The following is a 27578-nucleotide window of genomic DNA, read 5'->3' as shown; positions in this document are numbered from 1 at the left end:
AACTATTGAAAGTGATTGTGATCAAAATCCAAAAGAATCAATATGGCTTTGTTTACTTTTAGACTAGCTCTATAAAATATTGCACTTAACGAGGGAATCACACAGACACTCCATTAGGTACACCGCCATTTTCAAGTGTACCTCATAACAGGCCACTTTATTAGGGAAATACCATGGTCAAAGGTCACAGGTGTCAAACTCTAGTCCTCAGGGCCGCGTTCCAATATGTTTTCCAAGTTACCCTCGTTAAACACACCTGCGTGAAAAGTTTTAGCCACTTTCACGTTCTGCAGGAGCTAAAACTTTTCACGCAGGTGCATTTAACGAGGGAATCACACGGACACTCCATTAGGTACACATGGACACTCCATTAGGTACACCGCCATTTTCAAGTGTACTTAACAGGCCACTTTATTAGGGAAATATCATGGTCAAAGGTCACAGGGGTCAAGCTCTAGTCCTCAGGGCCGCGTTCCAACATGTTTTCCAAGTTACCCTCGTTAAGCGCACCTGCGTGAAAAGTTTTAGCCACTTTCACGTTCTGCAGGAGCTAAAACTTTTCACGCAGGTGCACTTAACGAGGGAATCACACAGACACTCCATTAGGTACACCGCCATTTTCAAGTGTACCTCATAACAGGCCACTTTATTAGGGAAATATCATGGTCAAAGGTCACAGGTGTGAAGCTCTAGTCCTCAGGGCCGCGTTCCAACATGTTTTCCAAGTTACCCTCGTTAAACGCACCTGCGTGAAAAGTTTTAGCCACTTTCACGTTCTGCAGGAGCTAAAACTTTTCACGCAGGTGCACTTAACGAGGGCATCACACGGACACTCCATTAGGTACACACGGACACTCCATTAGGTACACCGCCATTTTCAAGTGTACTTAACAGGCCACTTTATTAGGGAAATATAATGGTCAAAGGTCACAGGTGTCAAGCTGTAGTCCTCAGGGCCGCGTTCCAACATGTTTTCCAAGTTACCCTCGTTAAGCGCACCTGCGTGAAAAGTTTTAGCCACTTTCACGTTCTGCAGGAGCTAAAACTTTTCACGCAGGTGCACTTAACGAGGGCATCACACGGACACTCCATTAGGTACACACGGACACTCCATTAGGTACACCGCCATTTTCAAGTGTACTTAACAGGCCACTTTATTAGGGAAGTATCATGGTCAAAGGTCACAGGTGTCAAGCTCTAGTCCTCAGGGCCGCGTTCCAACATGTTTTCCAAGTTACCCTCGTTAAACACACCTGCGTGAAAAGTTTTAGCCACTTTCACGTGCCGCAGGAGCTAAAACTTTTCACGCAGGTGCAATTAACGAGGGAATCACACGGACACGCCATTAGGTACACCACCATTTTCAAGTGTACCTAATAACAGGCCACTTTATTAGGGAAATATCATGGTCAAAGTTGTCAAGCTCTAGTCCTCGGGGCCACGTTCCAATATGTTTTCCAAGTTATCCTCGTTAAAACACACCTGCGTGAAAAGATTTAGGTTATTTTCACGTTCTGCAGGGGCTAAAATGTTTAAAAAAATTCATCTAATCATTAGATGACTCTGTTAATTTTTGGGGAATCGGAAAAGTAGATAAATTGTGGATGCGTCACATTTTTGTTAGGTTTCAAAGTAGCTTTTTATTGACACAGAAGCAAATGAAACAATCCTCCAGCTTTGAGCTTGTTGTATTTTATTGAAAACAACACCAGCATCTCTCAGGCTAGTTACGTTCTTTGACCAGTGTACAAATGGAGACAAAAAACAGAATTTGGCTTTCGACACATCAAATTAGTATTCAGGATTTTCTATTACTATTTTGTTTACACTTAATGTTCATGGCTTCACTTAAATCCAAATTGACTACCACACACAAAGCATTCAAAATAATAAAAATAGCAAAAAGGGTTGTTATTGCAAGTTCGATGGTGACTAACTGTAAACAACGGAATAGAACAACAGAATAAGACTCACAGCTACGGAATGTAATGAAGCTAAATAAGGTGCAAATATTTGGTACTTGAAAAAGTCTAAATGTGTTTTATGGCTTGAGCAACAAAAGCTCTCCAAGCGTTTGGTCTGTGAAGTGAGCAGACGTGAATTGTTGATTCAAGTAAGAGGACACCTTGTGTGAGCAAGGTGAGCCCTTGCGAAGCACATTCGTAAGTAACCCTGCCTACGTGCTAAGCCCACAACAAGGAAAACCTCAGCTCAACCATTACAAAAGGCTCCCAGGTGCTCAAAAGTATGATCACGTCCTCTTTAGCTTAACCACAACATATTCAAATGTAAAAAAAAGCCCAAATGTTTAAAGCAAGCTTCCACAACCGCTGAGCAGAGTGCGATTGTCATGATGGTGTTTGGCTCTTTAACACTGTACAATCTAGTCTTCGACAACGACAGGAAATTGCCCCTAAAGGATACCGACCACACTATAAGTAGCTTAACACCTTTCAGCAGATACTTGGGAGGTTAAAGCTGAAATGCATCTGAAGGACTTTGGAGAGAAAGCTGGAGTGGAACGTTCAACCAGTGATTCCCAACATTAAAAAGTAAGGTGAGTAATCATTTGCGAGAAGCAGAAAAAAAAGTTCCAGTTTTGAAAACCATGATTCATGTCATCACAAGTTGTGTTTTGTTTTTCATCTACCCTCGAGATGTTTCTTTGGTGGTGTGTCATGAGACTCGATCTCCAAATGTAAAATGAGTTAACTGAGAACTAGAGGCAGCTGACGTAATGGTGCAATGCCCAAATGTCTGCCAGATAAATTCATATTTCAATAAAGATGATTTATTTCGATTAGCTTCATCACATCTTCTGAATATCAATGAAGACGATACGTAACATTTACATATTATTATGCCCAAGCTAAATTAAGTGTTGAGGGTAACAACAGAGCCACATGTCAAGACAGGAATGATACATTTTCTCCACTCCTGCTTGTAACTTAGCCAACTGTAGTTCTCATTTTACATTTGGGGACAATTCCTCACACAATTCTTTGAAGCAAAGTCAAGTTTACTTTAATACTCACGCAGATTTGAGGTAAAGTTTCAGGCTGAAGCAAAAATAACAACTTAATTTGACCTTTTGAAAGCGCTTGTCTGTGAACTGTTCAGTGTTTTACTACTTTTTGCACAAGTTCTGCTACGAGGAGCTGAACGGCGCTTTTTACAACCTGTTTGCTAAATGTCAGGAAATGTCGTTCAGACGCCGAGCAAACGCCCCGCGCCGGACTGTGCGGGCACAGCATCAGCGCCCTTGCAGCACTCGATTGGGCTCTTCTAACTCCATCGTCTTCGTCCCAAAACGTTGCATATAAATAAAGAAAACGTTCCATGTACGAATCACAAAAAACAAAAAAATAGCCGCGGCGGCCGTGTGTGTCTTTGCGTCGTTCTTTGTTCCGTCTTAGTCGCCCGCTCAGGACTTCCTGTGGCGCACGGCGTCAGAGAGGCCGTTGAGTTTGCTGCGGCCCGAGGTGGCGCCGTTGCCCAGGGGGCGCTCTCGCTCAGCGGGCTCCTCCTGCTTGCGCCGCCGCGTCTCCTTGTAGCGGAGGGTGATGTCACTGCAGTCAGGAGAGACATTTTTCAACTATTCAGCAATTTACAAGATAAATCTGCTTAATCTACGTTTCAATCAAAACCGCTATTTTTGCTTCTTGTCAAGCGTACGACGCTTCTCACCGAATGAAGAAGCGCCACAGCGTCCAGACGAGGATGATGAGGAGGCCCAGCAACCAGCACTCCATGATGAAGAAGGGAATGGGCAGCATGATGGTGTTGGGGTCGTACTTGAGCACGATGAGGAACTCGGTGACGGTGATGGCCGCGACCAGCCACGCCTGCTGGCCCAGCTTCTTGTAGAACTTCCTGTCGGCCATAAAGAAGAGAAGCGCGGTTGTCGGATGGGCGTGGAGGAATGCTCGCCGCTGGCACTCACGGGTCGTCCATGAAGTCGTAGATCTCCCTCATGGCCACGCCGCCCACGTTCACAAAAAACACCAGTCGCAGCAGCACCAGGTAATGTTCCGGAGGCATCCACAACACAAACTTCAGGTAGAAGGTGTTCAGCTCGGCCAGCAGGAACTTAAACAGACGACAAGAAATCTTGAAAAGAGCACAAAGGCCAGAAAAAAAAAGATGCTCTTCAATTTTACCATGAATATGATGCCTAACACGGCGAGCCAGCGACGAAGGTTGGACGCCGGCTTCCACTCGAACTTCACCCAGCTGTACGGAGTGAATTGGAAGGCGATGCGCTTGATCTTGCCCCTGGAAAAACAACACCACCGTGCTCCAGTTGTCGTCTTTCAAACAAAAGAAGACTACTAAAATAAATTTCTACTTGTAAGTGGGAATATGCCACAGGCCCTGCCACTGGTAAGGCTTCATGGATAGCCAGGCCAGCGTCTTCATGCCACAGTAGATGCCAAGACTGTTACACAAGAGCACGTCCATGATCCACTGGAGAAAGAAAGAAAGAAAAAAAAGTTGATTACGTATGACATGCTATAAATAAAAAAACATGCAAGCAAAAACTGGTGCACCTACATGGTCCCACCAGCATTCAGAGAAATTGGGCAGCTGGTGCTCCAGGCTGTACTCCAGGAACTCAAACATGACACTAATGATCATGCACATCCACCAATCCCGAATCATCAGCGTCTGAGGGGGAACAAAACAAAACAAAAAATCAACGCTAAACTAATTCGGGAGCGCAGCCTGAGCAGGGGTTAGCTGTTAGCTTACCTTGATGTACCACCCCAGGAAGTGAGCCGGAACAAAGCCGTCCATCTTGTCCTGCCGGGGAAAACCAAAATGGTTCAAATACAATGATCTGAGGAGAAGATGGAATGGGCAATCAAACAACAGATTTGTACCCAAACATTGTGGAACGGGTCGGTGGTGTTGCCCGGATCGTAGAAGAGGCAATTCCCTCCGTAATCTCGTTCGGGAAGGGGCACGCCCAGTTTGGGGTCGATGTACTTCATGAACTGTCGCCCGTCGTGCACCGTCTGGATGGAAATGACATTTGGAATTTGAGCTGAAACAAGAGCTCGGGTCCTGATACAAGCGCTAAGACAATGATTTTCATTTCACCTGAAAGAGGATGAAGATGAGGAAGAGCTCATAGACGACAGTCACACAGAGCCAGAAGCGCCAGTAGGCTGTGGAAAGACACAAAAACACTCACAGCCGTTTCTAATATTTGGATAAACCTGATTTGGAAGGAGCAAACTACAATTCTTCAACAAACATTGCGAGAGAGAATACATTTCGTCTGTCGAACCGGTTCTTGTGAAGGGCCTCGAGAGAAGTTGTGGGAAATGCAAACAAGTATGTTAATCACACTGACCCAGCGAGAGATACAGGTTTGCGCCTCCTGAAATCCCGCCGGGTATTTTTCCCCGCGACATGTAACAAGGTGAACAACAAGCCAAAAACCCTTGACAATGTCTTTTGGACCATAAAAAAAAGCAGGGAGGAAATGTAAAGCCTTGAAAATGTGTTTTGTGGGCACACCCAGCCATCTGCATTTCCCGCTGGAGCTTCAGGAAGTCACAGAGATAAGAAAGTTGCCGTTAGAAAGGAAACGCGTTTGGCTACATTCGAGTGTCTCGCGCATGCCGACACCCGTTGAAACTGACGGGCGCGTTGTGAAATGGGCCTTTCTGCCGGCGGGTTCTGCCAAAAAGAAGAAGTGACTAACGGCCGTGGTTTGGATGATGTCTGGAAAACAAACCGCACAGGTGTTCAAAACTCAACTCAATTATGTTTTATACTACACAACCGACGGCGCATATAAAATGCTCTACACAGAATGAACATTTCTCATGCAAAGACAGTTAAAAGAAACAAAACAAAACAGGGGCCTCAAAATCGAACCCTGTGGACACCATACGGGCAGAGAACAATGGCTAACACAAAAAACTTCCTTCTCCGCCTTCTCCTCTTGCTCCTCATTATGCGCCGATGAAATCTAGTATAGATTTCGTTGAAATTATATCATAACAATAATCAGAATTGACAGCGGTCCGCTTTAAACGGTCACGTCCAACGTGCCGAGCCGCACCGGTTTGATTTCATGCTCGCTAACCAGCTCAACCAACCATCACCACGACAGGTTTAATGGGTCCGAGAAAAAACCGTGTGGCCAGATTGGCATCCTGTGATAAAATTGAAGTGCGGAAAGTGAAAACAACTGCAGGTGTGGGGCCCAAACCTAAGGTGGTCAAATTGCGGCTCCAAAGATTGCCAAGTTAATGACTCAAAATGCCTTCCTCCCCCTTTCCCATATCGGTTGTGAACTTTTGTTACCTGGATGCGGACGAGTAAAGGGTCCATCTTTTGCTTGTGTGACCCCAAAACAGAGGAACACGAGGATACTGGCCACAATCCCCCTAAAGGAGACGACAACAACAGAACGACATTTTGATCAATTGAGAGGTTCTTGTTTTTAATGTGATGGTTGGATGTTCTTAATTCCGGTTTTGATGAGCGTGCGGAAAACCACGTTCTTCCATTTATCTTTTCACTTGTGTTTCTGGCCGACTTGGAGTGTGAGTCAAGAACCTCTTGGTATTGAACGCTGTGTCCTGCGGCGTCTCCTCCAGCAGCGTGACGTACACCAGAGCGCAGGTCAGGATGAAGAGAACGGTGACGGTGTGGGCCCGCCTGTCAAAACAGAAGCCGCACTTATCCATAATGACGTGGAGGACACGCTGACTCACGGCGGCAAATTAAGAATCCTTGTCTGTAGAGGACGTTTGAACCAGAGATACTCAGTGGGGGCAGTATTCTCAGTACAGTAGAAATTATATTTCCAACTACAATGAACGATAAAAAGCAAAGCGTGAAGAGTCTCTATGCACCAGTGCAGTCAAGGAGTATGATTGGTTCACTCCATGCTTTGTAACATTAGAGGTTAGCCACGAGTACCACTTCTTAACGGAAAAATAAAAAAAATAACTAGGTTGCCAAAAAAAAAAAGTGAAAAATACAGCAAATTATGAAATCAATGCCGCGTTGCTTGTTTTAGTATGACGCAACTATGCTGTCTTTCTGGTATGCCGTGTGACGCTTGTTTATGTTCCTAGAGGAGAATTGTAGTTTATTTTCCCTTGCTGAAAAAGCAGCGGCAAGGAAGCAAGCAGGCTGCTATTACACAACGTAAGCTCGACAGAATGTCAATTTTCCAGACTGGCCACTTCTGCACCAACAGCTAGCTGCAAGCACAAGCTACTATCCCACTTTACGCTGTATGCAATGCCTTCAGATGACAAATATCAACTTCTGGCTCGTTGCAAGAGAAAGCCCACCGGTTGCGCTTTTGCGACAACCGGTCTGCAACGTCTGACAGGTAGGGGAGAACGACGCTAATAGATTTAGATAAGAGATGAAGGTGGATGGATTCTGTTTGCAAGTAAGTCGATGGTTGCCATGGCAATGTGTGCTGAGCAGAAAAAAAAAAAAAAAAGCCCAGAGCTAATAATGGTCTTTCTGCTAAATCGGGTGGTGTGAAATTAAGGAAAAAAAATAGGCGCACAGCTCAATAAAGGTTGTCACGAGCAGAGAACACTCACCAGAAAAACGTGTTGGTCCCGTCGTCATACACTTCGCACTCCGCGTTGTTCCGTTGCAGGCTCTCCCTGGAGCTCTGCTTGGTGAATTTGGCTTTAAGCGCCGAGCTCTGATCGGGGCAGCCGGGCTCCCCCGTGCCATTGTTGAGCGGCGGCGGCGGCGGGTGCGCCGTGGCCACGCAGCTCCTCCTCGCCTCCAGCTTCATGGCCGCGCCGCACTTCAAAAAGATCTGTCGTGCGGGTTCGACCGCTTTTCCTTTGACTTCTAAGCTGAGGCGTCACTGGCGTCAGCGGCACCCAAGAGACCGCGATGCATGCTGGTGTAGAAGAAATGAGTGTTGTGTTAGTCAACTGAGCGGCGAGGAGGGAGGAGATAAGGAACTGCCTCCTAGCGCGGCGGGCCAGGCAAGCCAGGCGATTGCTTTCCCGAGAGATGGCTGACATTGGCACAAGCTCAATGTTCAGCTTGTTTATTGTAAACAGGCTTTGGCTGCGTCCATTATTTCCACCGAAATATTTGCTTGAGGTTGTTCCGGAAACCCCTCCGCATCTGACTTGACGAAAACACGCGGCCGCAAAGGTTGACTCGGGTCGATGTGACTTTGTTGAAAATGTTTCATTTTTAATCCAAATGTCTTCGGGGGTCTGAAAGAGGTGCGAAAGATTTTTTGTGTCAATCTTGAAACAACCACCCCTAAAGTGACCTCTAAGGTTTGAGGAAACACTTAGAGGTCACCAAGAGTCCGGATCCAGTGCTGTGCACAGTGTGAAGGCTTGCCACAATTCTTCAACACAATTAAGTAGAAAACATGACGCAAGGGGCAAGTGAAACTACCTGGCACTCAAACTACTCACCTTACCCATAAACAAAAATAGACCAGCCCAGCTCCATCTAGCAATTGGCATGGCCCGCCACGTGTTTAAAGAACAACATAAACATAGTTCCTCTGATTGTTCTCACGGAGCCAAAGCAATAGCAAATGTCATAATTGAGGTCTTTAATATCACAATAACTCAATTCAGCTCCTACGTCTTAAAACAACAAACAAAAGATGTTGCACTTTTGTTTACATTGTTTCACGATTATGACTCCCGAGGGCAACCCTAAGAGTGATGGGATGAAAACCAATTTGACATCCATGACCTTTTTCCCCCACTCACAACGTCCTCCTGACGTCACTTCCACGTGAAAAGTGGCCCGGACGACCAGGACGAAAGAACGACAACACCTTAATGACTCCCTGGGGTCACACCCACCAGCGGCATAAATAGAAACGGCACACCTAAAAGAAAACCAAAAAGTGACTTGAAGCCACCTTAAAGCTGAAACGTCTCCAACAATTAGGAAAAGTCCAGCCAGGCAGACAACGCTAATGTGCTTTGAATAACAACATCAACAATGTTACGAATGTCACACGAGTGAATGGTTTTTGTAGGTGACAAAATCGTCGAATTTCTTTTTTTTATGGGGGGGGGGGGGGGGGGGCAACTGTGAATCCTCGTCTCCTGTCCTATTAGCCTCGCTGGCTAATGGTAGCATGCCGTTTGACCTTGTCTGCCAGGATTGTTCACTTCTCCGCGGTTTGGAATGCCCAACAAACAATGTTATTAAGGCCGCATTGGAGCGAGCTGTTGTCCAAACAAAAACGCTGACGGTCCATGAGTCATATGACCGTAATAGCGATACAAAATACCTACCGAGTCAATGTGCAGCGTCGGTGGTTCTAGGCGATTGGAGCGCCACTCGGACTCCATGGATGCAAGCGTTTCAAACGCAACTGCCGTCAAACATCGATTTGGCAAGACGACAAGTCAAAGCCGAGTTACCGTAAACAAATCCAGTCAGTCTCAATAAGCGGTTGAGCCCAGACAACGTCGTCACATGGGGTAGTCAGTTTTTCATATCGACTCACAGAAAGGAAAGAAAGAGCCCCGGTTCAACGTTTCAAAATAAACGTCTCGGTTACCGGAAGTCATTATCATTAGGATTTTATTTTGAAATCAGTCCTATTTTTCGTTTTAGTGTGACGAACGTGCAAGATAATCTCACGGGAGCTCATTTTGCAGCGTTGAGGCCAAACGATGGCGTTTTTGCGCTTATGTGGAAAGTAAAGTGTGGACGTAAAAACACGCTTTAATTGAATACACGTCATTGAGTTCTTCGTTGTCGATTTAGTTGACTTTTAGTTGAGCCATTCTTTCAACTGTAAACTTGTTTGAAGCAGGCGTTGACGCGTTCAGTCGGTTTGTACCGGTCATCTTCGTGCACTGTACAGCCCAGCGCGCGTGTGCGTGACCAAAAAAAAAAAAAAAACCTACCCAGAAGCTGTGTTCCAAATCGCTCACTCGTATACGCAAACCAAAAACAATTTGTATCATTTGAATCATCAGAGTACGTTGGTGAAAACGTTTGTATTTTTATTGCACTATAGTAAGCATGCACAGCAAAATGAGAGAATGATTAAATGATTCAGGTTAATTGAGCAAGACTTTTATCTCGAGTGAGACAGACTACTAACTCAGCATATTCCATCAACTGTATGTACATTTCGAAGGCCTCTTTGGACAAATTCAAAACATTGCCTTCATTAGATATGCGCAGTCACATAAACACACATTTTCAGGAGTTCATGGATCGATCGATTGATTGATTGATTCTAAAGCCACGCGCAAACAGAAAGAACGGTTGCTTGCTTGTTTTTACTTACTAGGTGGACATATGCTGGACAAACAGAAAGAATGGTCGCTTGCTTGTTTGAACTTTTTACACGATGGCGGCGGCGGCGGTTCCGGACGGGCCCCGAGCTGGCGTCTCCCGGCCGGGGACGAGCTGGCGGGCGCCGTCCCGGGATCTAGTAGCACACGAGGCGAAGCAGCACGTGCAGCAGGCTCAGCGTCATCAGCAGCGCCGGTGAGTAGGACGCCGCCACGGCGCTCCCAGCCGCGGTCACCGTCAAGGGGTAGACGTCCGACTGGTCCGCGCCGACCTTGCACACGTACTTGCCTGCATCCGTCTTCTGGAGGGCCGGAAAGACCACAGTGGAGCCCTTTTGGTCGACTATCACTTGGCCGTCCTTCTGCCATTCGTAGGTGGCGGCGGCGGTGGCCGTGGCGCTGCTCCCAGTGACGGCGCAATCCAGGGTGAATCGTGTGCCTGTTATCGCTTTGCTGCTGCTGGCTTTGACCACAACAACTCTCTTGGTGGTGGTGTCCGTCGCATTCTTGGTTTTTGACTCGGTGGACTCAACGCTAGCCTTCCCATTCTTCTTTTCTGACTGGGTGGAGCCCGCGGTAGCCTTCGCCGTAACCTCAACTGTGATGGTCTTGTCCCCCGCCTTGTATACGCCGTCGTGCTCTGCCGCCTTCAGGTCGAGGATGTCTAAGTTGACGCTTTCCGTGGTGGCCCTCGGTGGAAGAGTGGTTCTCCCCTTAAAGGTCCATGTGTCAGCCGCTTTTTCAGACTTCAATCGGACATTTTTGCCCTCCTCGACTTTGCATTCTGGGTTTTCGCACACGACCAAAGGTTGAACAGTGAATTTTTCTTCTTTGGTTTCACTCTCAAGAGTGTACGTAACCTTGTAGCTCCCGGCGTTAGCGGCTTTTAATTGATTGATCTTCAACAATTTTGGGTCACTCAAGTCGTAGTCATTTTGAGGGCTGGTAATTTCCTCATTCTTCGGGTCCGTCCATTTGACTGAAGTACCTTCCGCTCCCGCGGCGGAGATTTTCAACGTGAGCTCTTTTTCTATCTCGGCCTTGCACACCTTCGTTCCCCCCACTGCATCTATCTGGCAATCAGGATTCGTTGCTGCGGAGGCCCCCAGCAGCAGCAGGAGCAGCAGCTGAAGCCGCCAACGCCGGGACGGGACCATCTTGTCGTGATCGAGTGGTGTTTCCTGACTTGAGCGGTGCAACGAACGCTGGTGCGAATGCGGCGGCGAATGCGGCTGAGGAGCAGACGAGCCGCTTTTGCTCGGCCGAGCGACGGATATGAGCACATGGCAGCAAAGGTTGCCCACGCTCGTCATTGTTGTCCCAAAGGACGCTGTGAAGTGTTGACGAGCCTCGTGCACATTTGGCCTATCTGGATTGGATGCGCTGCGCGGCGGCTTTGTGGCGAGCGGGGTGAGTGAGTCGGCGACGAGGGCGGCGCGTCCCAACCTCGTGTGGTGTGACGGCAAAGGCTGCAAAGGCTGCGTGCGTGCGTGCGTGCGTGCGTGCGTGTCGCTCGCTCGTCATATAGTCGATCGTCCCGCTTTGAAAAGTCGACATTTGGCCTTTCTGTTAACAAAGTCATCTCGGAGCTGTTTGACGTCACGGGTCCGGAATGTTCATGTGTCCAGCCAGGAGGAACAAGAGAAAGTCATCGTCACAGAGAGAGAGAGCGCGAGAGACAGAGAGACTTTTTTGCAACACACCGTCCTGTCCGGTCCGGTCCGCTCCCGTCCCGTCCGTCAAATCAAACAACCTTCAGGAACTTTTGGCATGCAGGCCACCTGTCAGTTGAATTGGTTTGATTCAATACGTAATTGGTTCAAACTGATCCCAAATAAGAGTTGAACTACGCCATAAAAACAACAACAACAAAAACCGCAGAATATCTATCCTCCAGTTCAGGCTGTTACATTCATTTATTTACAACTTTCTGCTCATTGACAAGATTTCTCTCTCTTGACATAGTGACTTCCAAATACAAGCTATGTAGCGCAAAAGTAACAAAACAATCACAAAGGACAAACAGAGCGGTAAATGGCAAGATATATAAATGCAGCAATATCAAAGTCAGTTGCATTCCCTTGTCCCTACAAAAATAAAGTCTAACACTAGTTGCATTCCCTTGTCCCTACAAAAATAAAGTCTAACACTAAAAGCAAGGCGGACATTTCCCCTTGTGATGGCACATATCAAATCCATCCATCCGTCCGTCCATCCATCCGACTCCTGAAGCTCAGCTGCTTCGCTTTGGTAACGGTCCATCACATCAAATCCATCCCCATTCAATCGCTTTGGCTGAGGACAGGGATGAGTGAGTGCATGAGATGTTGGCCACATGACATGCATGGCCTGCCAAACTCAAGTTGTGAAAGCAATTCAAAGTGCTCACACCTTTGCTCGTCTACTTGGATTTGCGTGAGTCTGTTTGTTCCGTTTTCACTGCTTAGCGCTGAAATCGAAGCAAAACAAGAGTTTATTTCCTGTTCTTTACACTTAACTGACACTGACGTACATACTGGGGATCGAAGTGAAGGGGACTGGACGTTTTACTCGCCTTTCATTTCTACAGTACAAAACACACACACACACAGATGCGCATCATTTGTTGTTCGCCACAAAACCACACGCATCTTATTTTCAAAGGCAAGCACGAGCATTCAGCTTTGGGGCACAAAAAAAAGTTTATTTTACATAAAACAATTCATTACACGTGGGTAGGTATTTTCATGAATGAAATTCTTTTGAAGCAGTTGTGTGTCGCCCCCTCACTCTCTTCTTTTCCGGCCTCTGCTGCCCCCTGCTGGCCGGCAACCGTCCGTGGCAAAAACCGGCCCTGCTCTTTTCACGGACATTTCGAAACGACATTTCGAATGATTTAAAATTACTATTGATTTCATTGGTTTAGTCCAGTGCTTCTCAAATAGTGGGGCGCGCCCGGGGCGCGGTGCTATTCCTGGGGGGGCGCGTGTGACCCTGGGGAACAGGCTTTTTTTTTGGCAGTACTAGAATAAAGTGTAATTGCGCGTTTACTACAGCAGGGGGCAGTGGCGCTCTCATTGTTACTTACTGTCACGTTTGCGACAGTGCAACATTTTACGACTTACAAGACAAGTTAGGATAGTCACGGTGGGGAGGGGGAGCGCGAATAGTTTTCTTCTTGCTAGGGGGGGGCGTAACAGAAAATAATTGAGAAGCACTGGGTTAAATAAATGTTAATCTAAAAAAAAAAAAAAAAAAAAAAAAAAGTGAACCCTGAACTTTGAACCCGCGGTGACCCCGCGGTGACCCCGCGGTGACCCCGTGGTGACCCCTGGGTGACCTTTGAACCCTGAACTTTCAACTCTAGTTGAAAATCGAAAATGTGCACATGACCCCGTGAACTTTGAACCGACCTTTGACCCCTGGGTGAACTTTGAACCGTAAACTTTGACCTTTGACCCCTAGCTAATTACGTTTTTTTTTTTTTTTTTAAACCGGCATAGCAGAACGATCCATGGTCTTCAGATGCCGCGCTGTCGCCATCTCCTGGTCAGTTAGTGAAATGCTTTTGCTGATGTTTTTTTTTCTCTCAATTAAAACAAATCAATTAGCCAGTTGGTTTTCTTTATTTAATATCTGATATCAGACAAAACCAAATTGTGAATCAGTCACCTAGGCTATAGCAGAACAAACAATCCATGGTCTTCAGATGCCACGCTGTCGCCATCTCTTGGTCAGCTAGTGAAATGCTTTTGCTGTTTTTTTTCCCTCTCAATTAAAACAAATCAATCAGCCAGTTGGTTTTCTATATTTAATATCTGATATCAGACAAAACCAAATTGTGAATCAGTCACCTAGGCTATAGCAGAACAAACAATCCATGGTCTTCAGATGCCACGCTGTCGCCATCTCCTGGTCAGCTAGTGAAATGCTTTTGCTGTTTTTTTTCCCTCTCAATTAAAACAAATCAATCAGCCAGTTGGTTTTCTTTATTTAATCTCTGATATCAGACAAAACCAAATTGTGAATCAGTCACCTAGGCCAGTGCTTCTCAAATAGTGAGGCGCGCCCCCCTTGGGGGGGCGCGGTGCTATTCCTGGGGGGGCGCGTGTGACCCTGGGGAACAGGCTTTTTTTTTGGCAGTACTAGAATAAAGTGTAATTGCGCGTTTACTACAGCAGGGGGCAGTGGCGCTCTCAATGTTACTTCTGTCACGTTTGCGACAGTGCAACATTTTACGACTTACAAGACAAGTTAGGATAGTCACGGTGGGGAGGGGGGGCGCGAATAGTTTTCTTCTTGCTAGGGGGGGGCGTAACAGAAAATAATTGAGAAGCACTGGTTTAGTCCATCAGGATAAAAGGCCAAAAAGTTGATCATTGTTTTCCAAAATAAACGTTTTATTTGGATTCTACTTTCATGAAGGACTTCTGAAACTGCAGAATACATACTTACTGTCAAGAAGATGAGATTTTTAATAAAAGGTGTTCATGATTCTCAGAAATTATTTGACAATCAATTGATTCATCATTGCACCTTGTATACACAAATACATGGAAGACAAAAACGTAATTTTAAAATGTGACACATCTGAACATCCCGGCACAGCGCATTGATTTTGAGTTTTCATTTACATCCCTGTGTGTACACAAAAGTCAGCCGTGCTTAACTGGGCAGAAGGTTTAGTCATCTTAAACTATTTCATTTCCTCATACAGCGCATGTAAGGCTTGATACCCTTTTTAATTCCGTCCTAAAAAAGACCCTTTATTTAGGTGTGGCATTTAATTGCACAATCAAAGTCTGCTTTAATGTCAATCTCTTCACACCCAAACCAGCGATTGAGGTACAAAGCGGGTGGAAATGACACATTGTGTGTTTATCATTCAAAAGCCAATCATTTGCATTGCGCAAAAAAAAAAAAAAAAATAATAATCCTTCGTCTATATAGCCAGGAGTGTTTTTGACAAACGACACAGACGTGAACGTTACATTGGAATTTCCACGATAAGTTTGCTTCCCATTTAGCCTATGGAGTTGTCTTTCATGGAGTGTTTTTCTCCCTGACACAAGAGCCACACCAGCGTAACCACGTAGAGGCCAAAACATGCCAGAAAATCGTAATAATAAGCCGTCAACGTAAATACTGCTAACAAGCCAATGTACAGCAACATTGTGGAGATGGAGCTGCAGGAGGAGCGGCTGTCGCGGCTCACCGCGTTTTTGCCAGCGGATTCCGTCGGTGGCGACCGGACGACATTATCCGCTTGGCTTTCCGGACGCCAGGCGACACGGTCCTCCTCCGCAGCCTCGCTGATGGACGGCATGGGTGAGGAGAGAGCTTTGGTTTTGCTTAGAGAGGGCCTCTTGCTAAGGTTGAAGGCTGCTTCGGCGCTCGGGTCTTTGGTGCGGACCGCTCGCAGGCAGTGCATGTAGAGCTCCACCTCGTCGTCCGAGTCCGATTCGGCCGATGCGCCGTCGCTCTCGGATTGTGCGTCCTCACTCTCGATTTCTTCATCAAGGAGATGGGCGCTATCTGGATTCTGTTGAGTCGGATCACGCGAGTGACCCGATTGTGACCCCCTGATGTCATCACCCGGGCTTTGCTGCTCTTCATCTCCTGGCTTGATGTCTTGCTCCTCCAATTCCACATCTGCTCCATCTTCATCTAAACATATCTCTATTTTACCACCCCGGATCTCCACACAATGTTCTTCAGCTACGTCGAAATTCATCTTCACGTGATCGTTTTCGACATCATCAGGTTCTTCTGCCTCTGGAGATGCAATTTCAACTTCCTCCTCTCGCTCATCTGGTTGACAGCGGCGCTGAATGTCCTCGGTTTCACCTTCGATAGCATCGTCAGCCCGATTCCAAGTGTCTTCAGGAACATTCAAATCAGTGTCAATGAACTCATCAGTGAGCTTTTCCTGAAGCTGCCAATTCTCGAGCGGGACATCATTTTTGCTTTGGTGCAAGGGCAGACGCGATGGTGCAAACGGCTCTTGGTGAATCTTGGTTACGTTGAAACTTCTTTGTTTACTAGAATCCTCTGCGTCACTCCATGTGCCGTTTTCCACAAGAGGAACATTCAGGTTGGCGTCGAAGCAACCTTCAATCGAGTTCTTTGTCACATGTTGATGATCTCTTGATCCCATCACAGAATCGTTCGCTTCTGACGCCTTCTCAAGCATCAAACTAACCCGGCGAGTTATGTCTTCAACGTCACGGCTGGTATCGTCTTCTCCCGCAATCGGATCCGGACACGTCCCATTGTCGTCGAACATGTGACTTCCAAAAGCGAAGCCGCTGCTTTGATTTGAGCAGCTCTCGTTTGTTCCTTCAGCCTCGGGGACAAAAGTGTCGCGATGTTGAGCGGGCGGAGTCTCGTCGGTTGACGTGTCCGGGCTAACGTCGCCTTGGATTGAAGATGTCAACGCGGCATCGTCGGGTGTCTTCGGCTCATGGCGTGCCTGCGTCTCGTGTGCTCGGGTTGGCCTTTCCCTCAAAGTGGTTTCCAGAAGGGCGCAAGAACCTTCAACTTTGTCTTCAGACCAAGATTCCCTTGCTGGGATTTCGCTGTCGTCTTTCGGAGTGGACGCATCGAGTACGCCGCCGTCTCTTTCACAAAAGTAGTCCTTCACCAGAGCCATGCGGGCCGCCTTTCGACGTTTTCGTCGGACGCAGTTCTGTCTGATCTCATCCTGTCCAACGAGAGACAAAGGACACCTCTCAGATTATGTTCTAAACTTAATACAGCATATCAAAATATTCAAATAAAAACAAAAAGCTGTTTGATGTCAAATTCTGCCGACTGCAGGTGGCAGTAGCGGGTCAAAATGGCGACGTCTTTTGATTGATGAGATTATTTCATTGACAGTAATTACTAAATTTTATGCAACTCAAGTTCCATTAATTTTGTTTTTATTTTAAAGTTGAACAAATAGGAACACGTGATGCTGAGTCATAATTAAGGCCTGGAACTTTGTCAAATAAAATAAAAAAATAATTTTTTTTAAAAACAAATCAAAATAAATAAAATAAATGAAAACCAAACAAAAAAATTAAGATGAATGAATAAATAATAAATTAATCAATAAAATCAAAATAAAAGAAATTTTTGGTGTTTGGCAAGATTTGAAAGTAGTCATCAGCATACCTGTGAATTGTTCCCGTCTACTTCTGACTGATGGCGAATTAGGATGACTTGCTCATTGTCAACCCTTTCTCCATTTGTTGACCCATCTGTCGAGTAAAAAGTCTTTGTAGTTTTTTTTCATACATTCATTGATGCATTGATAAGAGGAAATAAAAGTTTGGACCTGGTGACGAGTTTTCTTGGCTAAGTGTTTCATCCGCAGAGGCTTGACTGTCACATCTACAATTTAACACACAAACTTGAGTTGAAATGCCGCTACAAACATTGTGCAGTATCTGGACAAATACCTCAAAACAGTCTTTAGGCAGCTTTTCTTCTGCCCATTTTGCATCTGGGGGTTCTCCCTCTGCTCTTTGCTCCTTTTCTGGCACAACAGCACGTAGTTCCTGTTGTCGTTGTTGGCCCAGAACGTACCCACGGGCGTCTCGTATCGCAGACAAAAATCAACTCGGGATCCCTGCTCTTCAAAGGGCGGCACTAAGGTCAGCTTGAAGGAGAAGCGATCCATGTGAGCGTGGCCCGACGTGGGGATGTACTCGGTCAGGAGATCAAAGTGGCTGGCCCAGCAGTCCAAAGTGGTGCGCACGTACACGGCCTTGTGGAAGGACATGTTGAGGACGCAGATCAGGCCTTTCAGCGTGGTGGTCCCCGGGATCAACTCCAGGGACTCCAGCTCGACTTTCTGCTCCTGGACCCTAACCAGCAGATCCTCGGGAGACAACGGGGATTGGAAAGTCAGAGGAGACATGCGGTACTCCTCCGTAGCTAGTCCCTCGCCATCCAGGAACTCCATTCCTGGCGGATTGGGCACATCCCACAAATCAAACTCCTTCACTTGCACCAAACTTTGACCGAGGGCGTCCGCAAAGGACACCCTCCTGGAGCCGCAAGGCGGCGGCTGCTCGAGCTCAGAGTCGTCCTCGTCGGAGAGCGAGCTCTTTCTCCGTGGCAGCGGGGAAGATTTGGGCCTGATGCTGATCACCATGTCGCCGTCGTCCTCGTCCGCCTCCGGGCCCGGCAAGAGGAGGCGACAGGCCGGGGCCGGTCTGGTTCGTCCCTCAAAGTCCATGGGGGCGCTGGGCTGCGGAGAGCCGAACGGAAGGTGATCGCGACGCCTCGGCCTCTGTCAAGTGACATTTAACAAGCTCTGACTTAACACACGGCGTCGGGTTACGCGTGACATTGTCGCGAGGGCCAACGCTAAAAATAGGCAGGAAGGGAGTTCAACTATGTACAGTAGTCAAAGCTCAGGCGCAGAAAATATCATCCCGCAAACTCGCCCGCCGCCGCCGCGAGTCAGAGCTTTCGAGTTGTCGCATGTAGCGCAATGGCTGCCTTGACAGCTTTCCATCTGGTTATTGCTTTTTACATACTACCTGTTTGTCTTCCTCCCCGCACAGCAGGAACAAGCAGCACGTCGGTGATGTGGCGAAGGTTCGCTCTTCAAGAACTTTTTTGAACCAATGTAGTTTGGCAAGACCTTATGACATCATAAAGACATAAAAAGAATGTGTGGCTTTACTTTAGTTTCAAAGACATCAATTGTGTCTTTATTGAAAGCAGAAATGGTGAAGTGGAACAAAATTCCCAATATCTGATGCGTCTTTGAAGCATTACATGCTAACATGCAAAGACTTGATATGCTAATATTTAAGCGTTCCATGTCAAGTCTATTAACTAGTTGTACAGAGACAGAGATTCCTTGTTTGGCATGCACAAACTTGGCAAATAAAGCTGATTTTGATTTTAATAAAGTGGAATGCTTTAAACAACACAACCCAATAAAAAAAAACATCAGCGCCACAGTTTAACTTCTGTCCAGCCGAATCTCCTCCGATTGCAATTGACTATATCAGCCTTTGATAGCGTGTGACAGATGTTCAAAATGAGGACGCACGCTCCCAAAAACGAGACTTGTCCTGTGCCAAAGACAAATATAAACGAGGCTTGCTTGTTTGTTTGTTGTGTATTTATACTCGACCGTCTCTCGTGTGACTCTCTGATATATTTATTTAGGAGAAATGTAACAATCAAGTCATAAATAGATCTAAAGCGCCTGCTGATTTTCCCACACCCCCCTCGTCTAATTTGCGGCGCCTCCCACTCAGGTAGCGTCTTCGTCGCATCTTCATCCTCACTTGGAGGCAACACTGACTGCAGGCTTCACTTCGCTGCCACTCCATAACGGTAAGTGCACCTTATGCATAACATTCCGGAAATATTTATTTTAATTTTTTATTTTAAAGAAAAACAAAACAAAACAAAAAAACAAAACAGATGACGATCTAAAAAAATAAAAAAATAAAAATTGATACATTAATCTTTTTTTTTTTAAATTGCATCACTTTGAGGTGTTTCTAATATTTCAGAGACACGCAAGAGGATCAAAATATTAGAAAAAATCTCTCAGTATGACGGCCGGCGTCAACGACTATGAACTTGAACGGCTACAATAAGGATTATCGAATACTGTACCATTAAAGTTATTTTTGAATGAACAAGAAACAAATTCCCCAGACATGTTTACCTCGATTCTAATTTTGCGGATTGCCATGACTTGGTTGACACTAAGAATAAGTTAATTTTTTGCATGCAAATTTATATTATAATTTTTTTTTTTAATCAATATTATGGCAGTAATTTAAAAATGGCATGCAATTATACTATTAAGATAACAATATTATAATAAAAGTAGAATTGTGGCTAGTGCTCAAGGATAATTACAAAAATCCTGAATTGTTGGTTCTGTATAGTACGATAATTGTAATTCAAGAAAATTAGTGATATGCTTGTCCAGATATTTAACAAGGGGAAAAAAAAGCATGCGGAGAATGTAGATGGAAAGTCAAACTGTACTTCTTTGCTATAAGCTGATGCAATTGTTGACATTTTATAAAAATTTGGTATTAAAGAGCTAAAAATTGTGAGACAAGACAAAACAAATCATTTGCAATAGATGTCAATGTTGAAAAGCCTTAGCGGTCATTTCTTGACATGTTAATGAGTTTGGTTATCATTCAGCGTGTGCTCACCTTCATTAACAGGCGTCCACTTCTATTAGGGCTCACAACAAGCATGTCATTGTGCTGCTTAATGAACTTCTCAGCCCGGCACGCACCTCACTTAGATTTTGCTGTGTGTGTTTGCCATTCATCTTGCGCTCGTCGCCATCAAGGTCTTCCTCGCCATGATGACTCTGAGCGCCGACCAGCTGCAGGCTCTGATGCAGCACAAGCAGCAGGCCCTCATCCTCCACCAGGTATCCCAACGCTCCTATTTCACAGCAAAAGAAGATCAACAGGTTTGCTTGTTTTTTTTTTTTTTCCGGCACCACTGCTTTTACTTCCCCAGCATCATCTCAAAGAAATCTACAAGAAACGGCAGCAGATCAACGTGCGGTTGCTTCAGCAGCAGCCGCTAAAGAAAAGCAAACAGGTAAAGACTGAGAAGCTAACTTTTTTTGTTGTTGTTTTGACATGTCGATGAAGTGTTTTGTCTGCCTGCCAGCTTCTTGCTCATCAACTGGCGCTCCAGCAGCTCCTGCACATCCAGCATCAGGTTCATCGACAGCAGTCAACACGCTCCTCTGCCGGTGAGCGATGGCTCACAATTTCAATCTATCTATAATCATCTAGCATCATGTCCAAAACCAAAGTTGTCCCAAAGCACTTTACATAAACAAGCAGGCGAGGAACCGCAGTCCTGAATTTAGGGCTGTGTCCTTTGGTGCAGTACCAATCTGAGCCACAACATGTGGGGCAGCAGTGAGCGCAAATAACAGTAAAAGAAGAGGCAGAGAAGATTCCCTACTAAGCTCAACCCCGGTGTAAATGGATTTAAACAACAGAGGGAAATCACATTATGATATTCTATTAATTAAGCAACACATTAATAATATACTAATAATACAATATTGAAAAATAATAAAGCAAAATAATGCAAATGTTTTTTGTCTGCTGTTAGCGGATATAAGCACAGAGGAATCGAAGCAGGTTTGGAAGGAGATGACAAAAGGAGCAGCAGCAGCAGAAGAAGAAGAAAACAGCATCAAGTGCGATCTCAAAGGCGCTGATCACACGACGACAGTCGGCAAAAATCAAACGTGCGACCTCCTGTCACGTTCTACTCACAAGCGGTATGACACCACTTCTTGAGCCAAAACAAAAAAAGCTGATTTTTTTTTTTTAATCTTTGCACCACCTGTTGTGGTTCTTCATCTAGTTTGAGTCAAGATGATTTCACAGCTCCAAATGTTCTCTACGGTCACGGTGTGTGCAACTGGCCCGGGTGTGAGTCCAGCTGCCAAAGCTACAACCAGTTTGTCAAGTAAGTGGAAGAATCCCGTTCATCCAGCCAGAATGGTGAGCTAAAATCTCTTCTGGCTTTTTAAAATATTTAAAGTGCGTGTGTGTTTGTTTTAGGCACATGCGCTGCGAGCACACACTGGACGACAAAAGCGCAGCACAGTGTCGAGTCCAGACGCAAGTGGTTCATCAACTGGAGATTCAGGTGGGCCTGGCCACAACATTAGTTACACCCCCACGATCTATTGATCAGATCCACTCAAATGGGCCTCAAGTATAAGCACATTTTTATCTACCTTAAAGTCTGAACATGTTACTTGTTGGTCACGCCAAAGGGTTTGCAACCAAAAGTTTAAACTTGTTTTTGTTTTTTCTTTCCTTCAGCTGCGCAAAGAACGAGATCGTCTGCGCGCGATGACGGCTCACCTTCAGCTGATGCCCTCTGCGGACTCCCACTTTGCACCACGCGACACTTCAGCCAACTTGCAGGTAGTTTGCTGATGTCTGTGCGGATAACACAACATTGTTTTTATAGTCTTGTAACTTTGCATACATCCTCGGAACCACTTTATATTTATAATTTTTGATACTTTTGAATTTTTATAATTTTCATAGTATTGTTCTGTCTCTGTACATGTGTTGCTGCACCATTTGTGTTTAAATATGCATTAGCTCGTCTATAGTGTTTTGCATTTTTGTGCTTGAATCAACCTTTTGGGATTTTAAGTATACAAGACGACAAGACTCTTTTTGTTGTGACAGGAAATGTCAACTGGGACTTATTACTAAGCAGTAATTGCTTTCTTGCTTATTGTGATCACTTAGATTATAAACAAATAATAACCACCCCAAACAGTTCCCCCCCAGCGACTAATGGACTTCCTCGTGTGCGGTTCATTAGTGTGATAATGACCTCGAAGGTGGCCGATCCAATCGCTCCGTCACGCCGTCCTCCTCACGCGTGCTTTTGTTCGCTTGCAGTCCAGCTCGGTTGCCAGCGAGCCCCCCTCGCCGAGTCCTCCTGGTCTTGCGGCCCCCGTCGGCGACTCTCCTACTTCGTGTGCCGAGGCCGTGAGTCGCCGACATCACCCGTCGGTCTATGCTACAGGTCATACATTTCAAAGATGCATTGTTAAAAATGTATATATATTTTGTTAAAACAGGAGAAAATTTGCTGCAAAAATTAAAATTAAACCCCCTCCTTAAAATTTACGTAAAAAAAGCAAAGGAAATCACAAACATTTTGCAATATATTTCCTCAAATAAGAAATCACATTCCTGTAAAAATCAAAAATAATTCTCCACAAAAACTTGAACTAATTACAAACAAATTATTCTTCTAACTATTTCCCCTCTGATCCTAGAAAAAGAACACGATCTCTACAAGAACGCCGACGTCAGACCGCCCTTTACGTACGCAACCTTAATAAGACAGGTGCAGTCTCGCCAGTCATCGTCTCTCTTTTTTTTTTTTGGGAGTCTTCACTAGTCATAAAACTCACTAGAACCATCCGGTTGCCCTCATCCCCACCGTAATGTTTCCTTCCTCCCTTACAGGCCATCATGGAATCAGCAGGCAGGCAGCTAACGCTGAACGAGATCTACACCTGGTTCACGGGTACCTTTGCCTTTTTCCGGCGCAACGCCGCAACCTGGAAGGTAACCGCGCAAAATTTACTGCTGGACCGATGATGTGATGTGCGTCTCAATATTATACTGTTTTTTTTTTCTTTCTTCGTCTTTCCATGTCACAGAACGCAGTTCGCCACAACCTGAGCCTGCACAGATGCTTCGTCCGCGTAGAGAACTCCAAAGGCGCCGTGTGGACGGTTGACGAGGCGGAATATCAACGACGGCGATCCCAGAAGGTGACGGGGTCAGTAGAGGAATGCTCGGTGATTCAAAGTGGCCTCCAAAATCCTCAATCATATAAAGCCAACTATACTGATGGGTTTTTTTTCCTCTCAACTTGAAGTACATTTTTTTATCTGGCAGGAGTCCACTACTGATGAAAAGCGTTCACTTTGGCTCGGTTTTGAACGAGGAGGACCCGCGATAGGAAACAATGGCTAACTGAAGCTCGACAGGACTCAAATCAGCAACGATGACGTTACAAGTTAATCTAAAAAACGACCGGATGAAAAATATTCAACTCTGCATTATGTAATTCAAAACCTGTGTCTGTATTGCTTATTCACACTTGCACAGGGAGAACATGTAAACTCCACATGGGAAGCCCAGAACTGTCCACATTGAGGCAAACGTTCTAACCACTAGTCCCCCGTGTTGCCCTAAATTGCGAGATTAAAAAAAGTAAAAAAAAGTTAAATATCTTTTGTCAAAGTTGTGACAAAGTTTGTTGTGCTATGAGTCTCCTCAATAAACTTTTTGATGAGTTGATAATTGACTGTGGATTTTCTTTTTAAAATTATTCAAATAGAATTATTTTTCTCATGTTACATCTTCATAACCAACTTAGAGATCAAATTTGAAACAAGTTTGAATTTCTTTTTTGAAATAGTAGTAATTGCTCTGAAGTTGTGTCCTCTACTTTTAGAATGACCTAAATGTCTCCTTTTCACCCCATTTTGATCAACATTTTGGGAATATTGTTTTGCTTCCGCGCATCATTCCGACTTGCGAAAAAAAACCCAAGAAAGCGTCAAATTAGGCGCTTCGGGCGTCGGCGCGCTGTCGTCTCATGACACCGTGGAAAGTGCAGCCTTCACAATCCAAGCGAGAACAAAGGAGCCATGTTGTGACTAATGTCAGTAATTGTCTGGGCTGATAACGAGTTAGCTTTAGCGTTGAGCCCGCCCCCCCCCTGGGCCGCCTTTGATTTGATTGGCTGTCACTGCCGTGACACCCTCCCGCCGTTTGTGTGTTTACCGAGAAGACAACCTGAACATTTTGTGTGTGTGTGCGGCTTTGATCTGACACACACATTTACACATTGTCAATGTGTTTTTAACACTTTGGACAGCATCATCTTCTCATTGAGGTGTAATAAAATAATGATGCTAATGAAGCTGTCGCACATGTCCGATCATCAAGGCATCAGCCGATCATCAAGATCAATACTTCCCTTTAAATGTATAGCATGAGAGACTTTTTACAATAGCTGTGATTTGCAAGCAAACGTCGATCACATTTACTAATGTTATGTTCGTTAAAGCTCATCAATGTGAAATATAGTATGGCTGGATGAAGCCTGTGGCGTTAAGACAGAAAAAGCTCACAGCAGTATGGGACATGTGTCTCTATTGTGCGAAGGCGTTCCGCCATCTTTGGACTAACGGGAAAGGGGACGGTATCATATTGGTGCTCTCCCCGAGAGGTGAGTCAGGGCCACGTGTTGGCTGGGTGGATTTTCTTTCAGATTGGAACTTGGAGAGCTGTCCTGCTACCATGGCGATGGGCCAAATTGACAGTAGGTTGCCTTACTTATTAGATTGGGTAGTTTGGATTTTGAACAGATTCGATTTGGTCGGACTGAAGAGCTGAAGCTGGTCTGCTTGATCTTGCTTAAGACGTGAAGGCTCAGACTCAGTCTGTGGTTTACGCTCGCCTCTGCTATTAGTTGTCTAATCTGACGAGTAAGGCAAATGTGTTTTACATTTGACTCTAAATAAAATAATATATATATATATAAAATAAATAAATAAAATATCACCCCCGTAGGAAACATTCATCAAGTTTCTCGGATATCCTTGCCCACTCTATGCCCGCTCACCCCGAGCAAAAAAAAATCCTAGCTCCGTCAGTGCTTAGGAATGAAGATCACGAATGATTCCTATTGCACCTGTGTCGTTCAGCGCAGCCCCAGAGATGTGCATCATCGCCACAAGAGAAATCTGCAGTGCCCGGCACCCAGCCACGTCTCACCTGCACACCCACCTGCCCTCGATGCGGTCCGACGCTCCCTGATGACCTCGCTGGATCCGGAAGCTCGAGTCAAGTACGCAGGACGGTGGACTCCAAACCACACGCTGCTACACCTTCAGGCAAGCACAATCTGGTTTTACTTGCTGGGTCTTATCACTTTGCTATCAAGTTAGACACGAAACAAATCCAGACTGCTCGTTTTCCCATAGACACACCTATTTGCATACCTTATATGTAAATTTGTGTTTTTCGGTTGGCTAAAGTAGGAAAAGGCCGAAAGCCTACCCCAGGGAGAATCTGCCGCCTTCCTTTCATTTCCTCGCGGGAGTAAACAAGATAAAACAGCTCGATTTGCATGAGCGTGCTCGGTCCTCGTGAGGATGAAGACAAGAGACGAGCGCTAAAACACCGCGTAGCGTCACAGAAGAGCCGTGGAAACGTACCACGGGGGTTAATGTAGGCAATTTCACACGCACCTAATTGAGGTAGGGCAGCAATTACGCAGTGACAGTTTCTTTGTGGTGGAAACTCATCACTGGCGAGACTTTGCGGCCTTTTCCCTTTTTCTTGATGACTCTCCCTAGAGGGCTGAACAAGGCTTTTGTGATTAAGGAAACGCAATCTCACATGATCAGTGCGCCTTTCAAGTTCTCCTTGGCACCACAAACAAACATGGAGAGATTCATTTGAGGGTTAATAGATCAATTACTCCGCTGGTTTGATGCTTTCTGAAAGGCTTTGAGAACATTTTATGACCTCTGGTTGGTTCACACAAACATATTAGCGGCGCAGTTTGAGTCGCGCTACAGCTGAGATGTCACTGACGTATTTAAGGAACCAAAAGGAGTTTTTGCATTTAACCAAAGTGAGTTTTTTTGGTTGCTCAGACTCGTGCGCTCACCTGCTACTGGCCTGCCTCTCTTGCCAATGCTCGGCGCTGCTGCTGGCCCCGCTGGAGGCCTGCGCGTCCGGCCTGCTCCGTCTTTGCGCCTGTTGCTGCGGTGCCTGCGCCTGCTGCTGCCAAGCGTTGCGCCCGACGCCGGCGGAGGAGCTCAACTGCCACTCGGTCCTCTTCCGGGAGCCGACAGAGTGCCTGGAGTTTTGTTTGGAGTGCTGCCTGATTTGCCACCGCAGCTGAGAACTGATAATTATTTCCTGTGAGCTTTTGTGGAGGGAAAATAGAAAGAAAAAACAGCAAGTAGCTTTTCAAGTATTAAAATAAATGTGCCAAGGCCATTTATCTGTCTCCTTGGACAGCCAACATGGGACTCATCAACTCATTTTTATTTATTTATTTCAAAACGACATTTATTTAGGAATAAAAGAATCCTTTTTACGCATTAAGTGGCATTTAATGACTGACCGGGATTTGAGGGACGCTCCTTGTTTGTTATCGGAGAGCAAAGTGTCTTGTTATCTTATCGCGGCGTTGACTTGTGCGTGAGGAGGCGAGGAGCAGGGCGACGTCGAGCCTGTCATCTCTCCCTTGAATCTCTTCACGCATTTATCTTAGAGGAAAAAAAAAGAAGCTTTAAGTCTGCCTAGATCTTCACGACGGATGGCGGATTCTTTAAAAGGACGTCAAGCGGGATGACAGCACAGAGTAAACAGCCCAAAATAAAACTGTGAGCAAAAAAAAAAAAGAAGACAACATTGTCAATCTGTCTGGAGGGCTAGCCGGGAGGTGCGTTTAAATGGCGTTTAAGACGTTCGTTATTCTGTCGCCGCCGACAGGAAATTGCGCTGATGTCTCATTAGGACTGTGGCGAGCAGACGCTAACAAATAAACACCTGTGTTTGTTCCACTTCTCCGCCTCAATTTGTTTTACTCTCAAGCCACAACGGAAGTCTGCGACGTCCTCGCGCCGTAAGGAGCTTATTGCCATTTTCTTTTTTTATGTTCTCGGTAACTGTGGCATTTCAGGCTAGACAGGAGAGATGGCATGAAAAAAAA

General features: G+C 45.6%; 4 protein-coding genes across 12 annotated transcripts; 2 read left to right on the top strand and 2 right to left on the bottom strand.

Annotated features, from left to right (window-relative positions):
* Nucleotides 1–1672: 1672 nt before the first annotated feature.
* Nucleotides 1673–9501, bottom strand: ptdss2 (phosphatidylserine synthase 2). The gene is made up of 13 exons (XM_061282132.1): nt 9282–9501; nt 7587–7900; nt 6577–6678; nt 6322–6404; nt 5104–5171; nt 4884–5018; nt 4753–4803; nt 4555–4668; nt 4349–4467; nt 4161–4275; nt 3944–4089; nt 3688–3873; nt 1673–3569 (listed from the first exon to the last, which is right to left on the bottom strand). Exons 2-13 carry the CDS (start codon nt 7787–7789, stop codon nt 3425–3427), a joined length of 1467 nt encoding a protein of 488 aa, XP_061138116.1. The 5' UTR covers nt 7790–7900; nt 9282–9501; the 3' UTR covers nt 1673–3424.
* On the top strand, nt 7166–24142 carry LOC133156435 (forkhead box protein P2-like). 5 transcript variants are annotated; one of them, XM_061282136.1, is made up of 14 exons: nt 7166–7363; nt 19544–19622; nt 20611–20694; nt 20787–20870; nt 20943–21027; nt 21399–21570; nt 21657–21761; nt 21857–21944; nt 22124–22228; nt 22721–22847; nt 23104–23174; nt 23297–23398; nt 23494–23634; nt 23735–24142. In XM_061282136.1, the coding sequence occupies exons 3-14, from the start codon at nt 20623–20625 to the stop codon at nt 23810–23812; spliced, it is 1230 nt and encodes a 409-aa protein (XP_061138120.1). In that variant the 5' UTR covers nt 7166–7363; nt 19544–19622; nt 20611–20622; the 3' UTR covers nt 23813–24142. The 5 variants fall into 5 exon arrangements, with proteins under 5 accessions (XP_061138120.1, XP_061138121.1, XP_061138122.1 ...); XM_061282137.1 differs by lacking the exon at nt 7166–7363 and adding an exon at nt 18397–18537 and having other exon boundaries at nt 23494–23607; XM_061282138.1 differs by lacking the exon at nt 7166–7363 and adding an exon at nt 18397–18537 and having other exon boundaries at nt 23494–23615.
* On the bottom strand, nt 14654–25743 carry ppp1r3ab (protein phosphatase 1, regulatory subunit 3Ab). 5 transcript variants are annotated; one of them, XM_061282127.1, is made up of 10 exons: nt 25625–25743; nt 22653–22841; nt 22166–22243; nt 20554–20708; nt 20468–20489; nt 18809–18915; nt 17723–18558; nt 17599–17654; nt 17436–17521; nt 14654–16980 (listed from the first exon to the last, which is right to left on the bottom strand). In XM_061282127.1, exons 4-10 carry the CDS (start codon nt 20587–20589, stop codon nt 15301–15303), a joined length of 2823 nt encoding a protein of 940 aa, XP_061138111.1. In that variant the 5' UTR covers nt 20590–20708; nt 22166–22243; nt 22653–22841; nt 25625–25743; the 3' UTR covers nt 14654–15300. The 5 variants fall into 5 exon arrangements, with proteins under 5 accessions (XP_061138111.1, XP_061138114.1, XP_061138113.1 ...); XM_061282130.1 differs by having other exon boundaries at nt 17723–18516; XM_061282129.1 differs by having other exon boundaries at nt 18812–18915.
* On the top strand, nt 25042–27303 carry LOC133156436 (myoD family inhibitor domain-containing protein-like). The gene is made up of 3 exons (XM_061282140.1): nt 25042–25169; nt 25555–25743; nt 26512–27303. Exons 1-3 carry the CDS (start codon nt 25148–25150, stop codon nt 26760–26762), a joined length of 462 nt encoding a protein of 153 aa, XP_061138124.1. The 5' UTR covers nt 25042–25147; the 3' UTR covers nt 26763–27303.
* The last annotated feature ends 275 nt before the right edge of the window (nt 27304–27578 follow it).

This window comes from Syngnathus typhle, linkage group LG7, assembly GCF_033458585.1.
Source record: "Syngnathus typhle isolate RoL2023-S1 ecotype Sweden linkage group LG7, RoL_Styp_1.0, whole genome shotgun sequence".
Lineage (NCBI taxonomy): Eukaryota > Metazoa > Chordata > Actinopteri > Syngnathiformes > Syngnathidae > Syngnathus > Syngnathus typhle.
This window is presented reverse-complemented; position numbering and strand designations above follow the sequence as displayed.

Bases quoted from the DNA above. Each gene is read 5' to 3' on its own strand.
- ptdss2 (XM_061282132.1), bottom strand. From the start codon at position 7,789: ATGAAGCTGGAGGCGAGGAGGAGCTGCGTGGCCACGGCGCACCCGCCG. The intron at 4,804-4,883 runs GTACAAATCTGT...TTTCCCCGGCAG, and splicing joins ACCCGTTCCACAATGTTTGG to GACAAGATGGACGGCTTTGT. The intron at 4,276-4,348 runs GTAGAAATTTAT...TTGTTTTTCCAG, and splicing joins TGGCATATTCCCACTTACAA to GGGCAAGATCAAGCGCATCG.
- ppp1r3ab (XM_061282127.1), bottom strand. From the start codon at position 20,589: ATGAATGGCAAACACACACAGCAAAATCTAAGTGAG. The intron at 18,916-20,467 runs GTGAGCACACGC...TGATGTCATAAG, and splicing joins GTGGACGCCTGTTAATGAAG to GTCTTGCCAAACTACATTGG. The intron at 18,559-18,808 runs GTATGTAAAAAG...GTCACTTGACAG, and splicing joins GGGAGGAAGACAAACAGGTA to AGGCCGAGGCGTCGCGATCA.
- LOC133156435 (XM_061282136.1), top strand. From the start codon at position 20,623: ATGATGACTCTGAGCGCCGACCAGCTGCAGGCTCTGATGCAGCACAAG. The intron at 22,229-22,720 runs GTAGTTTGCTGA...GTTCGCTTGCAG, and splicing joins ACACTTCAGCCAACTTGCAG to TCCAGCTCGGTTGCCAGCGA. The intron at 23,635-23,734 runs GTGATTCAAAGT...TTTATCTGGCAG, and splicing joins GGTCAGTAGAGGAATGCTCG to GAGTCCACTACTGATGAAAA.
- LOC133156436 (XM_061282140.1), top strand. From the start codon at position 25,148: ATGGCGATGGGCCAAATTGACA. The intron at 25,170-25,554 runs GTAGGTTGCCTT...TGTGTCGTTCAG, and splicing joins GGCGATGGGCCAAATTGACA to CGCAGCCCCAGAGATGTGCA. The intron at 25,744-26,511 runs GCAAGCACAATC...TTGGTTGCTCAG, and splicing joins ACACGCTGCTACACCTTCAG to ACTCGTGCGCTCACCTGCTA.